The following is a 14004-nucleotide window of genomic DNA, read 5'->3' on the forward strand; positions in this document are numbered from 1 at the left end:
ATTGTGGTCGGTGCAGACTCGACGGGCCAAATGGCCTCTTTCCGTACTGCAGAGATCCTATGAATGTGCAAACGCCACACAGATAGTCACCTGAGGTGAATCAAACTCAGGTCCCTTGCACTCTGAGGCAACAGCGCTAATGACTGTGCCACCCAAAATCCTTGAGGCACATTCTCCATCTATAATTACAGATAGTATTATGTACAGGCAAAAATGCACTGTAATAAAAGAGGTAATGAGATACAGTAGAGAACAAGAGCCTGAAGTAAAAGTCAATCAATAGTACCTTGCTGCAGGGAGCAAAACTTTAAGATATTTTAATATTGGCGATGACACCTGTTGGGCTTACAACATCCCATGAATGATCTTCTTTATAAATCAGTTTGAGACGTTTGGAATTAACGTGGACAGTTTTGGAGGACACACTTTGCAACTCCAAAGATGCTCAACATTCCCAAGATCCTACACCCCCACATGTGTGTTCTTAAATCTCTGTCAGCACTTTTAAAACAGAAACATTACAACATTGTTAACCACCCCAGCGCTGGCCAGGGTGAAGAAACAGGACCACATGCTCACCAATGACAATCAAGGTTATTCAATGTGTGAAACTAGACATGCCAATATATAACCTTGTCACTAATTATGGCCACCCTACCTACCTGTGGTAAAATTACACTGCACTTTTTTTGAATTCATCATCAATTGAACACACCAGACCAGATATCTGGATTTGAACTACAAGTGCATTCTTGAAAATGAAACAAAGCTTGCAAATTGTTGCTGGAAGTGATAGTAGGAGCTAATAATTGAATGATTTGTGTGTGTGTTTTTTTTCTTGTTTCACACATACCTGTTTAAGGTACGAGTGACATTCTACAAAAAGACCCCGTTTTATGAGGATATTCCGAATGAAGAATGCGACTGCATTCATTTCCTTGTTTTCAAACAAAATCCTAGTCCACTGCCAAAAAAAGCGAAAGCGATAGTGTTGGCTGGCCGCTGATCGATGTAGAATGACATTGTTGAGATATTTTATCGGCCAATCGGCCAATAAAGCATTTCTAATTATATCAGATGATATCAAAAAATGACAGCAAACGCTGCGAGCAAAAATGGAGCCAACCAATTGCAAAGATCGCCTGTCCGGGAGAACCTCCCTATAAAAGTCCAGATCCGTCTCCCACTGACTGGGTTCCTTAGCTCACCATTCTGTGTAAGAATTTGACACTGAAGCTGAAATGATGTTGGACGCGGGGAGGGGCGATGATTACTTTTGTCCCAGATTACAATACCTTGCAGCCTCTAGGCTGGTTGTTCTATAGAAACAATAACTTTTGAGAGTTCCTATCGATTTCTGTTTAAAATTGCAAAAGTCATTCGGATTAAGACTCGAGTTCAAACAATGTAAAATCCTTCACTCCAGGGTTACATGCCTTTGAGATAGTTCTGTAACTGTTTATCTGCAGGATGGCCTATTGTCTAAACATCTGTGTCTTGTCTCTTACAGTTACCAACATCTGTCAGGCCCTCTGCTTTTGTTGCAGCAGGTAAGGATCGCATCTATTTCCAGTCAAATCCAGCAGTTCGATACATGATGGACTCTCCTGTTACTCTCGGCACTGATTTACTGGAGAGGTTCAGTGGAGACAGGCTTGCGCGGGACTGAGAGGGCAGAAGGATTCATTTCTATTGGTGGCCTTCTTTATGGGAGGTGGGAAGAGCTGGTGTCAAACAGTGAGCATCTATTTTCAACGCAAAACAGTGCAAACGGTGCAGGTTAGGCAGAATAGGTAGTCCAGAGATGTGCAGGTTAAGGGGATTAGACATGGAAAATGTGTGAGGTTACGGTGATAGGGTGATAATGAGGACATGGGTAAGATGCTCTGTCAGAGTGTCAGTGCAGAGTAGATGGGCAGAATGGCCTGTTCCATACTATAGGAATTCTTTGATTCTAAAATTGTCAAATGTTTCCTGTGAATTGGAACACCCAAAATAACAACCAAGACCTTGGGACTGATCAGGAAAGCATAACTTCATCAGTGTAATAATTTCTTCTATTTTCCTTCTTCTCCATGGCCCGTGGAGCCGTCCTTCACAAGTGGCGGATGTGTCCCACATTCAGACCGGGCTGTCTTTAACACCGGCTCTCACCTGATGCGTGCTTTTCAACAAAATTCATCAGCCCGGTGATAGTTCCATTTGTTAACCAGTGCACAGGTGCAGTATTCTGCATCCCACTCTACGATCTTGCCTGCAGCTGGGATTCTCCAGTCCTGCTGCAGTGTACTTTTGATTGAGTACCAAATTCTTCGTTCTCGCTGGCAGCAGTAGCGGGACGTACGAGGTCAAAGAATTAAGACCATTATATATTTGAGATGTTTACTCTCCATCAACACAACTTAATCACAGAATCCCTACAGTGGAGAAGGAGGCTATTCAGCCCTTCGAGCCTGAACCGACTCTCCAACAGAGCATCCTACCCAGGCCCACCCTATTCCCCTAACCCTACCTATTTACCCCGCCAATCCCCCAAACCTGCCCATCTTGGGACACTAATTTAGCATGGTCAATCCACCTAACCTGCATATCTTTGGACAATGGGAGGAAACCGGAGCACCTGGAGGAAACCGACACAGACACGGGGGAGAACATGCAAACTCCATACAGACCATCACCTGAGGCCAGAATCAAACCTGAGTCCCTGGCTCTGTAGGGCAGCAGTGCTAACCACTGTGCCACCGTGTCGCCCTAGGAAACACATGCTGACTGTGATTCAGAATGGCCTTTTTGCTCTCTGAACCTATGAGTCTTCTTTCCGAAGAAATCATTTTAAACAAGTTACTGCAGCTGAGTATATTTGACACTTTATTTCATTCAGTACATTCTGGTTGTTATTATCCAGTTGCCAGACAGAAAGATGGACTTATTTTCCTGAACTGCAAAAGTTGACTAATCTTTAAATTTTGCACTTTACTGTGCAACAACAATATTTTAACCAGAGATACTCTAATATTTAGTTGTAATTAATACAGAAATTGATATTATGATATTTGAGTATTGCTGAAAAAAGAGAAATTCTATCAAAACTTTTTGTCATGAATTGGTCATGACATATGCATGATCCCTATTGTAAAAAGAACAACAATTTATAATGCATGAGAAGAGAATGGTGATATGTTGGCAAGTTGACTCTGTTACCATGGAGAAGGCAGCAGGGAACAGTTAACAAAACCTTATTGGTTTCCTGGGCATTATTGTTGATGCAAACTTTTTAATTCCAGACTTATTTAGTCAACTGAATTTAAACTTTCAGCTGCTCTCATGGGATTTGAATTTATGGTACCAGGTTTCTGGATTACTAGCCCAGTAACACAAGCACTATTCTACCCTAACCTCTAAGCTGAGGCAGAGCAGAGCTAAGTAAAGTTATGGCAGTGGAGGCAAGTGGTGTTGGTGATGGTGCAAATATGTGGTCGACAGCTCATCTCAGGGGCAAATACAATATCAAGATTTCAAACTGAGTGGTTCAGCCTCAGACTGTTGCCAGAGGAATGGATGAAGTTGGTGACTAGGGAGCAGAGTTCGTTGTAGGGACCAAATACAATGGCTTTAAGTCTTCCTATTATTTAGTTGGAGGAAATTTCTGTTCATCCAGTATTGGACATAGGACCAGCAGTCTGATAGTTTAGCAATATTGGAAGAGGTCAAGAGTGGTGGTGATGAGATAGAACTGGGTGCCATCTGTGAACATGTGGAACCTGAAATTATGACTTCAGATCTTATCACTGAGGGAGCTGCGAAGAAATAGGAGGCATCCAAGGATGATGCTTTGGGGACACCAGTGATAATGGTGTGGGAGTGAGGAAATGAGCCATTCTGGAGATTCTTTGAGTGAGTTCAGTTTCACCGAACTGGATTGTGGAAGAGGGGCATTGGAGGATGGCTGCGTGGTCAACCATGTCAAAGTCTGTGGTCAGGTCAAGAGGACAAGGAGAGTGAGTTTACTTTTCTCGCACTTTGGGATGTCATTTGTGACTTTGATAAGAGCCATCTGAGAGCCATTGTGGCAGGTGAAGAAACTGGATTGGAATTCCCAGAAAGATTGACAAGGATCTGGGAAGTGCCAGCATGTTCAAGAACTTTGAAAAGAAAAGGGAGGTAATGGATTGGGGATGATACAGTTATTGCCTTTAAAATAAAGTAAAGTTTATTTATTAGTCATAAGCAAGGCTTACATTAACACTGCAATGAAGTTACTGTGAAATTTCCCCTGTGTAAATATTGTGTGCAAAGTATAAGTAGTTGTATTCAAAAGCTAAGATGTGTGTGCTTAGGCAATGTTTACAATACTATGGGTTCAGTCAGACGGATCAAGTTTGCAATTAGTAGCAAATGGAATTTCTTTCCCATTTATTAATTTTGGAATGTACTTGGATGGCAAGGCCTCAAGTGATGGTCAAACAAAATGGAATCAGACACATTCTATCATCTCAGGTTAGTTCATTAAGCTACATTCATACTGTAACTTCAGCGAGGGATTGGACTGGGGATAAGGAAGCCAGACTGCCTCCCCTTAATTGTGTGATAGCTTGGCCGAACGGTCCAAAGCACTGGGTTCAGATTGCAATCTTTATGGAAGCATTGCCAAAGTTTCATGTCTGGGGCAGCACAGTGGCAAACAGTTAGCACAGCTGCCTCACAGCGCCAGTGACCTGGATTCAATTCCGGCTTTGAGTCACTATCTGCGTGGAGTTTGCATGTTCTCCCCGTGTCTGTGTTGGTTTCCTCCTACAGTCCAAAGATGTAGAGGTTAGACAGATTGGCCATGATAAATTGCCCCTTAGTGTCGGGGGAATTACTAGGGTAAACACGTGGGGTTACAGGGATAGAGCCGGGGTGGGATTGTTGTCGTTGCAGGCTCGTTGCTCAAATGGCCTCCTTCGCTATTGTAGGGGTTCTATGATTCAATGACATCAATGACTAATTCTATAACCAGGCTGAATTTATCTTGGTTAGTAACCTTGATATAAAATATAGGAAAAAGAGTCTGTTCGGTGTCCATCTCAACAATCTGAAGATCATATTTGAACTTTAGACAGAGGCAAATGTTCACCATTTAAATGCCATTATTTCTTTGTCTTTTTTTTTAAATAGTAAACCGCAAAGATGAGTTCCGACGCGGAAATGGAGGTTTTTGGAGAGGCGGCTCACTATCTCCGCAAAACGGAGAAAGAGCGGATTGAAGCGCAGAATAAACCATTTGATGCGAAGACATCCTATTATGTCACTGACCCAGTTGATTTGTACGTGCCGGGTACAATCAAGAGTCGAGAAGGTGGCAAAGTCACTGTGGAAACTATAAATAAAAAGGTCAGTGAGTACCTAACAAAAAGTCAGGGGACCCATGAGAAGAATTCCACCATTTAATTGAGTATGCGATGCTTTCCTTTGATTGTATTTGCAACTAAATGTAAACATATTCTAAAGGAGTACATTTTCAATTGTCAGTAGAGGAAATATTGATGGAAACATTCCCCATTGTCACTGTAAATAGAGACCAGATGAAACCTTAACCCATCTACGAAGTCATCATCTTTTAGATGCTAGTTTACATATGACACACATCCATCTGTATTGTTAGGTTTTCAAAAGCTGTGATTTTAGCTGCAAGGGTTAACTATTTTTGGGCAGCATGGTGGCACAGTGGTTAGTACTACTGCCTCACAGCGCCAGGGACCCAGTTCAATTCCCAGCTTGGGTCACTAGCTGTGTGGAGTTTGTACATTCTCCCCATGTCTGCGTGGGTTTCCTTTGCGTGCTCCGTTTTCCTCCCACAGTCTGAAAGACGTGCTGATTAGATGCATTGGCCATGCTAAATTCTCCTTCAGTGGACCTGAACAGGCACTGGCGTGTGGTGACTGGGGGATTTTCACAGTAACTTCATTGTAGTGTTAATGTAAACCTACTTGCGACAGTAATAAATAAACTTAAACTTGCCCTTGCAAAGTGATGTCAGCTGGAATTCTCTGAACCGTGATCGGGACTCTCCAGTCCTGCTGCAGTGAATGGAGTTTTTTGCTGAGCGCCAAATTCTCCATGCTCGCTGGCAGTGGTGGTGGAGAACAAGATTGGGGAATCCCAGCTGTCAGATGTACATAAATGCAAAAGCAGCAGTAGGACATAAGAAATGTAACAGGAGTAGGCCATTAAGTCCCTCAAACCTGCTCTGCCAACCAGTAGAATCAAGCATGATCCTATTGTGGCCTTAACTCCACATTTTTAACTACCACCCCTCCCATCCCCCTCCCCCTCCTTTGCTACCTGTCTCTCCATGATCTTTGGCACGCTTAGCAATCAAAAACTGGCCTAACTCAGCATTGAACATTATCAATGACACAGCCACCACTGTTCAGTGGGCATGAGAATGCCAAAGATTAACAAGTCTCTGAGAGAAGAAATTCCTCCTCAACTCCATCTTAAATGGGAAACCTCTTAACTGTGCCCCATAGTTTTAGATTCTCCAGGGGAAGAGACATCCTCTCTGCATCCACCCTGTCACAATCTTGTCTGTTTCAATGAGATGGCATGATGGCACAGTGGTTAGCACTGCCACCTCACAGCATCACAGGGACCCAGGTTCAATTCCAGCCTTGGGTGACTGTGTGGAGTTTGAACATTCTCCCCATGTCTGCATGGGTTTCCTCTCACAGTCCAAAGATGTGCATGTTAGGTTGATTGGCTGTGATAAATTGCTCCTTAGTGTCCCAAAATGCTTAGGATAGGGGGATTAGTGGGGTAAATATGTGGGATTACAGGGATAGGGCCTGGGTGGGATGCTCTGATGGAGAGTTGGTGCAGACTTGGTGAACTGAATGGCCTCCTTCTGCACTGTAGAGATTCTATGATTCTAAGATCAATTCTGTGTCTTAGAAGGTCCAATGATTACAGGCCCAACCTACTGAATCATTCCTCATCAAATAAACCTGCATCCCCAGAATCAGCCCAGTGAACATTGTCTGGACTGCTTTCAATGCAGGTATAGCCCTCCTTCAGTAAGGAGATCAAAATTATACAAAATACTCCAAGTGTGGCCTCATCAATGCCTCTTATGCTTTTATGCTTCTTGCCTCTTGCAATACATGACATGTCACCGAGGTCCTGTTGACTCCTTCCAGTTGAACAGTGTTTCGAAGGTGTTCAAAACAGTTTACTGTTTCACTCTTAGGATCTCTTCAATTCCATCCTCCCAACATATTTTATTTCAGAGAACTGAACACTACGAGTGAACATGTTGCTAGTTGAAGCAGAAAATCTGCGATCATTGAACAACTAATAACTCAGATATTTGACTTTTTTAAAGCCTTTGTTTGAAAAAGGATGAGCATTATACAATGGTACTTTGACGATTGTGCCCCACAGAAATTGTCTTATTACAGTTTGTCTGAAGCCTTAGATGGTACCAACATAACTTCCAACTATTGGAATCAACTCAGTTTGTCTGCATGTTAATTTTTTTCAGACAGTAACTGTTAAAGAAGACCAAATCTTCCCAATGAACCCTCCAAAATTCGATAAAATCGAAGACATGGCCATGTTGACCCATTTGAATGAAGCATCTGTGCTGTTCAACCTCAAAGATCGTTATTCAGCCTGGATGATCTATGTAAGTGCAGTTGAAAGCATAGCCGTGTTATGCATTAATAGAATTGTGATAAATAATCTATACAAATGTATATATGTTATTTTCCAGACCTATTCCGGGTTGTTCTGTGTCACTGTAAACCCCTACAAGTGGTTGCCAGTGTACGACCCTAAAGTTGTGGTTGCTTACAGAGGCAAGAAGCGACAAGAGGCTCCTCCACACATCTTCTCCATCTCTGACAACGCCTATCAGTTCATGTTAACTGGTAAGAGCGCATTCTTTTTGATGAACTTTAAGGTTCTTACTTTCTTCATGCAACGAATATGTGCACTTTGCTATTCAGAATAGATTAGCTCAATTCACGGAAACTTTCAACATTTTTTCTTCAATGACTGTGATTTTTATTACACAGATCGTGAAAACCAGTCCATTCTGATTACGTAAGAACCACTATTTATAATTCCAATGATCAGAAAATGCAATATTCAATATTTATGGCAATTTGTTTGGCTTTTATAATTTGTCTGTTCATTCCTTCCACTCTAGCGGAGAATCCGGCGCAGGGAAGACTGTGAACACGAAACGCGTCATCCAGTATTTTGCATCAATTGCAGCCAGCGGTGATGCTCACAAGAAAAAGGAGACTAAAATGCATGTCAGTGGTGAATACAATCGTAATTCATACACATGTGCTATTTATAGGAACCTAAAAACAGGAGTGATCATATCAATTCAGATCCATGTGGCTGCCTTGGATCAATTATCCTTTGGTTGGAATTATCCAGTCTTGTACGCTTCTCTGATGCTGCCAGTGAGAATGGAGAATCAGCTAACTCTCCATTCACTGCAGCGGGACTGGAAAATCCCAACTTCAGGTGTGGTTGGAGAATTCCGGCCTTTGACAATTTTGCCCAATAAATATATACCCATCTCAGTCCTGAAAAATTCAGTTTCCTCAAAGACACAGCCTTTTGGAAGGCAAATTCTAGATTCCTATTGGGCTTTTTTGTGATTGTGATTTTTGGTTTCACTTTTTGAATGGTCGAGGTCGAATTATAATATCGTGCCCTCTTGTTGCAGATTCTTCCGCCAGAGGAAACAGTTTCACGCAGCAACACTTTCCCCTTCAAACCCCTTTCCCATTTAAGTACTCAGACTAGACCACTCTGTAAATGTCCACATTGGAACATTTAATGTTTAATTTTTATTATCTGCAGTCTTTGTGTTTGATGAAATGCTGGCTTTTGAATGCTTGTGACATTTTTTTAGGGAACGCTGGAGGATCAAATCATCCAGGCTAATCCACTGCTTGAAGCTTTTGGCAATGCCAAGACAATGAGAAATGATAATTCGTCTCGCTTTGTAAGTTTCATTAAACTTCACTCTTATAACATGTGTAACATGTTGCAGTACAAATACTGGACTGAATTTTACAGTGTCGGTGGAAGTGCTGGGACCAAATGTAGGAGACGACCCCGTTTTGACCAGTGAAGGGAGTCAGGAAAACATGTTCTCGGGTGTAATGATTTCAATCAAGCCATTGAAGTTGGCCTATTGGAATATGAACTCCCTGATTATGGAGTCAATTGATGGTCCAATCAGGAAGTCTTTTCCTTGTATTTAACTATGAGTGCCAATTCCTCTGGCACTCCTGAAGACAGACTGCTGACTGATAGCACTCTGTATACTGCTGTTAGAATTGTAAATAAAAGGTTTTTGGTAAGGATAATGCCTCCAAAGACTTATAGCATCAGAGCAACAATCTAATCAAATGGTGGCCAGCTCCCAGCCAATCAGAGAACCATAACTCAACAGCGTCAACAGTGCCATTGCTAATGGAGGCCAGAGCAGAGGTTGCAGCTTCAGGGAGAGGGTGTCTCAATGGTCAGGCACCCTTGAAGAAAAGTGGCAGTACATTCGTGTCACCCATGTGCTGTTGACCACTTCTAGTTGAACAGTGTTCCAAAGGTGTTCATAACAGTTCAAAACTATTTTGGGGTTGCTGAGGTCAGCAAGCAGGTTGCTGAGGTGGGGTGGGTTTTGGAACACAGGTAACACTGTTGCTGTGTGGGAACCATTGAAACTGGGGGCCGCCCATGGACTGTGGTGTGGCCATAAAGGAAAACCTTTCTGGAGGTCGCCATGATTCACTTGGCTGTATCCCCACCTGGCAATGGACCAGTCTGACAATGACAAAGTGCCCTCAGAGACAGGAAGTCATATAATCATAGGATCCTGACAGTGCAGCCCATTGAGTCAGCACCAACTCTCTAACAGAGTATCTTACCCAGGCACTCTGCTCCACCTTATCCTTGCAATCCCACACATTTGCCATGGTTTATCCATCTAACCTACACAAAGGGGCAATTTAGCATGGCCAATCCACCTAACTTGCACATCTTTGGACTAAGTGATCTTTAATTATACAGTAAGTGGCTCAAAATCCCAGTGGGTGGTTGATCAATCAACTTTCCCATGGCTGGCAAAATGCTTGTAGAAAGATTTTAAGAAGTCTGTCAACACCAGGTTAAAGTCCAACAGGTTTATTTGGCAGCACAAGCTTTCAGAGTCTCAGAAAGATTTTACCAGCCTTCCCACCTGTCAACTCATTGGCAAGCAACTAGTAAAATTCCATCAGTTGTTTGCAAATTCAACAATATTCCAACAAACACATACAGCAAACAGAGCGCAGCATTAGCTGGAAACTGTTCAGGAAATGAAATTCAAAAGCTGGCTTTAACACTAACAGGAACATTTTCTCTTAATACCAAGGGTAAATTCATCAGGATCCATTTTGGGGCTACAGGAAAACTGGCTTCAGCTGATATTGAGACCTGTAAGTTATGAATATATTTTGATTATTTGTGGTCTGTGTGATATTTTTTTCCAAACGTTTCAGCAACGTCAACTCAAACATAAATATACTCAACAGATCTGCTGGAAAAATCTCGCGTCACTTTTCAGTTGAAAGCTGAAAGAAGCTATCATATTTTCTACCAGATTACGTCCAATAAGAAGCCTGAACTGATTGGTAAATCAAAATGAATTTTGCCTTTCCGGTTACATTTGAATGAACAGTTTGCTACTAATATACAAGAGTTAACAGAGAACTCCTATGGTGCAGAAGGAGGCTGTTTGGCCCATCGAGTGTGCACCAACCACAGTCCACCCGAGCCTTATCCCCATAACCCCATGCATTTACCCTAGCCTGTCCCTTTGACACTAAGGGAAAATTTAGCATGGCCAGTCCATCTAACCCACACATCTTTGGACTATGGGAGGAAACTGCAGCATCCAGAGGAAGCCCACACAGACACAGGGAGAATGTACAAATTCCACACAGACAGTGACCCAAGCCGGGAATCGAACCTGGGTCCCTGGCGCTGTGAGGCAGCAGTGCCAATCACTATGCCACCGTGCTGCCCAGTTAATGTAAGATACAAAGACATTTCAAGTAATGTTGAGTATTGCAATAAATATTTCTGAAACTCTTGAAAGTTCTCCAAAAACATATGTAACTAATTTACAAATTCATTAAATCTTTGCACTTCAGAAATGCTGCTGATCAGCACCAACCCCTACGACTTTCCATTTGTTAGTCAAGGAGAAATCAGTGTCCCTAGCATCAATGACCAAGAGGAATTGATAGCTACCGATGTGAGTCAAACCATTCAGACAATAATTCAACTACTGATGCCAAAGATTCTGCCGCAATGGTGACATTATTTCTTTGATCCTCTAGGAAGCCATTGATATCCTGGGTTTTACTTCTGAGGAGAAAGCAAATATCTACAAACTCACTGGTGCAGTAATGCACTATGGTAACCTCAAGTTCAAGCAGAAACAACGAGAGGAACAAGCTGAGCCTGATGGCACTGAAGGTGAAATATTTATTTTGTTATTAAATACCTTCGGTTGGATTTTACAACCTCGCTTGACCCAAAACCATAAAGTCCCTGTCCCCCCCGAGGTCCAAGGGCCTTTCCATGATCCGCCCCTTGCCTGCTCCGTTCCTCATGGCAGGCGGGAGTGTAAAATTCTGGCTCTTGTGCAGAAAATAAAAAGGCTACTCCCTATTGACCAAGCTGACTTCAAGTTTTCACCATGTTTCATAGGGTCCTACAGTGCAGAAGGAGGCCATTCAACCCATCAAGTCTGCACCGACCACAATCCCACCCAAGCCCTATCCCTGTATCCCCATGCACAATTTTGTTATCCATTTACATTAACCTTTGTAAATTGATGTGCTGACATTTTGTCATGCTTAATACAGACTTGTCACATCATGAACTTTCATTCGATACTTTTAACAATTGAAAACAAGCTCTGAAGCTGGCTACTGCAAATCATGCAATGTTTGGTGTTTGGACTACAGATGATCTTGAGACTCTATTGAACACCTAGTTACCTCACAGCCTGCTATGAACCCTTCACTTTACAACATTGAGTCATCAAATCCCTTCAAGAGGCCAAAAATTGTAAATCAGAGGTTTAATTAACTATAACATTAAACAATGCACTCTCTTTATCTGTATCCTCTTTGTGTGTGTGTGTGTGTGTGTGTGTGTGTGTGTGTGTGTGTGTGTGTGTGTGTGTGTGTGTGATGTTGCATTAATTTAGTGTATGTGTGAGAGAATAAATAACCTTTTATTTAAAAGCTCATGAAAGCTTGCAGCTGAATTATTTACCTGGAATACATAATGACCACTTAATCTGTCTTTGTGATGTTGTTGAAGTATCAATATTTTTGTAAGTACAAACGCAAAGAGGATTCTCTTGGCAGTTAGATTCCCCTGGATATAGCATAGTAAAATCCTGGTCTTTTACACTGTATCTTTCAATATGTCTCAACTGTAATGTTGCCATAGCTAAATTAACAGATTTTTTTTTAACAGTTGCTGACAAGGCTGCTTACCTGATGGGCTTGAATTCAGCAGAATTGCTAAAAGCTCTGTGTTTCCCAAGAGTAAAGGTCGGCAATGAGTTTGTGACCAAAGGACAAACTGTACAACAGGTATCATATCTAGCTGTATTATTTTGGCATTATATCAAATTGTACTGTTTGAGTGATTCTGTAAAAAGAATCCTGAATGTTGCTACATGCAGCTCAAATTTCTGTGGTTTATAATTCTTTATCTTTTGCATTGTTTCAAGGTGCACTATGCAGTAGGCGCACTGGCAAAATCTGTGTATGAGAAGATGTTTTTATGGATGGTTGCACGAATCAATCAACAATTGGAGACAAAGCAACCCAGACAATATTTCATTGGTGTGCTGGATATTGCAGGCTTTGAAATCTTTGAAGTAAGTCCAAAAGACAAAATGATTTTTGGAATAAGGGTTCAAAAGCCAATTGTTTTCTGTTAAGCTTGCATGTTTTCATTATTATTTTTCACAAATTTCAGTTCAACAGCTTGGAACAGTTATGTATCAACTTCACCAACGAGAAACTGCAGCAGTTCTTCAACCACCACATGTTTGTTCTGGAACAAGAAGAGTACAAGAAGGAAGGAATTGAATGGGATTTCATTGACTTTGGTATGGATTTGGCTGCTTGCATTGAACTCATTGAAAAGGTAAGGGAACGAAGGTAGATCAGATAGAATTGAAAAAAAAGAAGAAATTTAATGTTGTAAAGCGAAATTACACAAAAGGATTCTCACGGTGTAAGAAATCTTATCGTTACATTCCAGCCCATGGGTATCTTCTCAATCCTAGAAGAGGAGTGCATGTTCCCCAAGGCCTCAGACACTACTTTCAAGAATAAGCTATATGATCAGCATCTTGGTAAGTCAAACAACTTCCAGAAACCCAAGCTTTCCAAAGGAAAGACTGAAGCTCACTTCTCACTGATCCATTATGCTGGCACTGTGGACTACAACATCAACGGCTGGTTAGAAAAGAACAAGGACCCTCTGAATGAAACTGTTGTTGGCCTATATCAGAAATCTTCAATGAAACTTCTGTCTACGCTCTTTGTTACTTTTGCCGGTGATGGTAAGATATTTTAACTCAGCAAGAGCTATTCATTCATTCCCTTGCTGACCAGAAAAACCGCATTTACCACTATCTGTTCTCAATTTTGTTCCTGACAGATACCGGTGCTCCTAAGAAGGGTGGCAAAAAGAAGGGCTCTTCTTTCCAAACTGTGTCTGCACTCTTTAGGGTATACCTTCAAACTTAGTTTTCACAATTAATAATATTTCACTGACATCATTAACACAGTAGAATACTCAAATACATACCGGAAGTAAAGGGTAACCAATGGGTTAACAAGAGAGAGATGCTTGAAGTAACTAATATCATTAGAGATAAAATATTGAGAAAATATAAGGGTTCAAAAGCCAACAAGTTTCTGG

At 41.7% G+C, this 14004-nt stretch overlaps 1 protein-coding gene across 2 annotated transcripts in view; it reads left to right on the forward strand.

The window, feature by feature from the left end:
• The first annotated feature begins 1162 nt into the window (after positions 1-1162).
• The window catches only part of LOC145356382 (myosin-4-like), a 35732-nt gene continuing 22890 nt past the window's right edge, over positions 1163-14004 (forward strand). Inside the window, exons 1-17 of one of the 2 annotated variants that reach the window (XM_080209062.1) lie at positions 1163-1216; positions 1511-1550; positions 5158-5373; positions 7523-7666; positions 7754-7910; positions 8058-8085; positions 8192-8300; positions 8915-9007; positions 10418-10481; positions 10578-10676; positions 11199-11302; positions 11388-11526; positions 12541-12659; positions 12800-12949; positions 13051-13221; positions 13339-13642; positions 13741-13811. In XM_080209062.1, coding sequence (XP_080065188.1) covers positions 5170-5373; positions 7523-7666; positions 7754-7910; positions 8058-8085; positions 8192-8300; positions 8915-9007; positions 10418-10481; positions 10578-10676; positions 11199-11302; positions 11388-11526; positions 12541-12659; positions 12800-12949; positions 13051-13221; positions 13339-13642; positions 13741-13811 — 1956 coding nt within the window. In that variant the 5' untranslated portion in view covers positions 1163-1216; positions 1511-1550; positions 5158-5169. The other variant, XM_080209063.1, reaches the window with a different exon arrangement.

Source organism: Carcharhinus amblyrhynchos, chromosome 21, assembly GCF_965287045.1.
Source record: "Carcharhinus amblyrhynchos chromosome 21, sCarAmb.v2.hapA, whole genome shotgun sequence".
In the NCBI taxonomy this organism is placed as follows: Eukaryota; Metazoa; Chordata; class Chondrichthyes; order Carcharhiniformes; family Carcharhinidae; genus Carcharhinus; species Carcharhinus amblyrhynchos.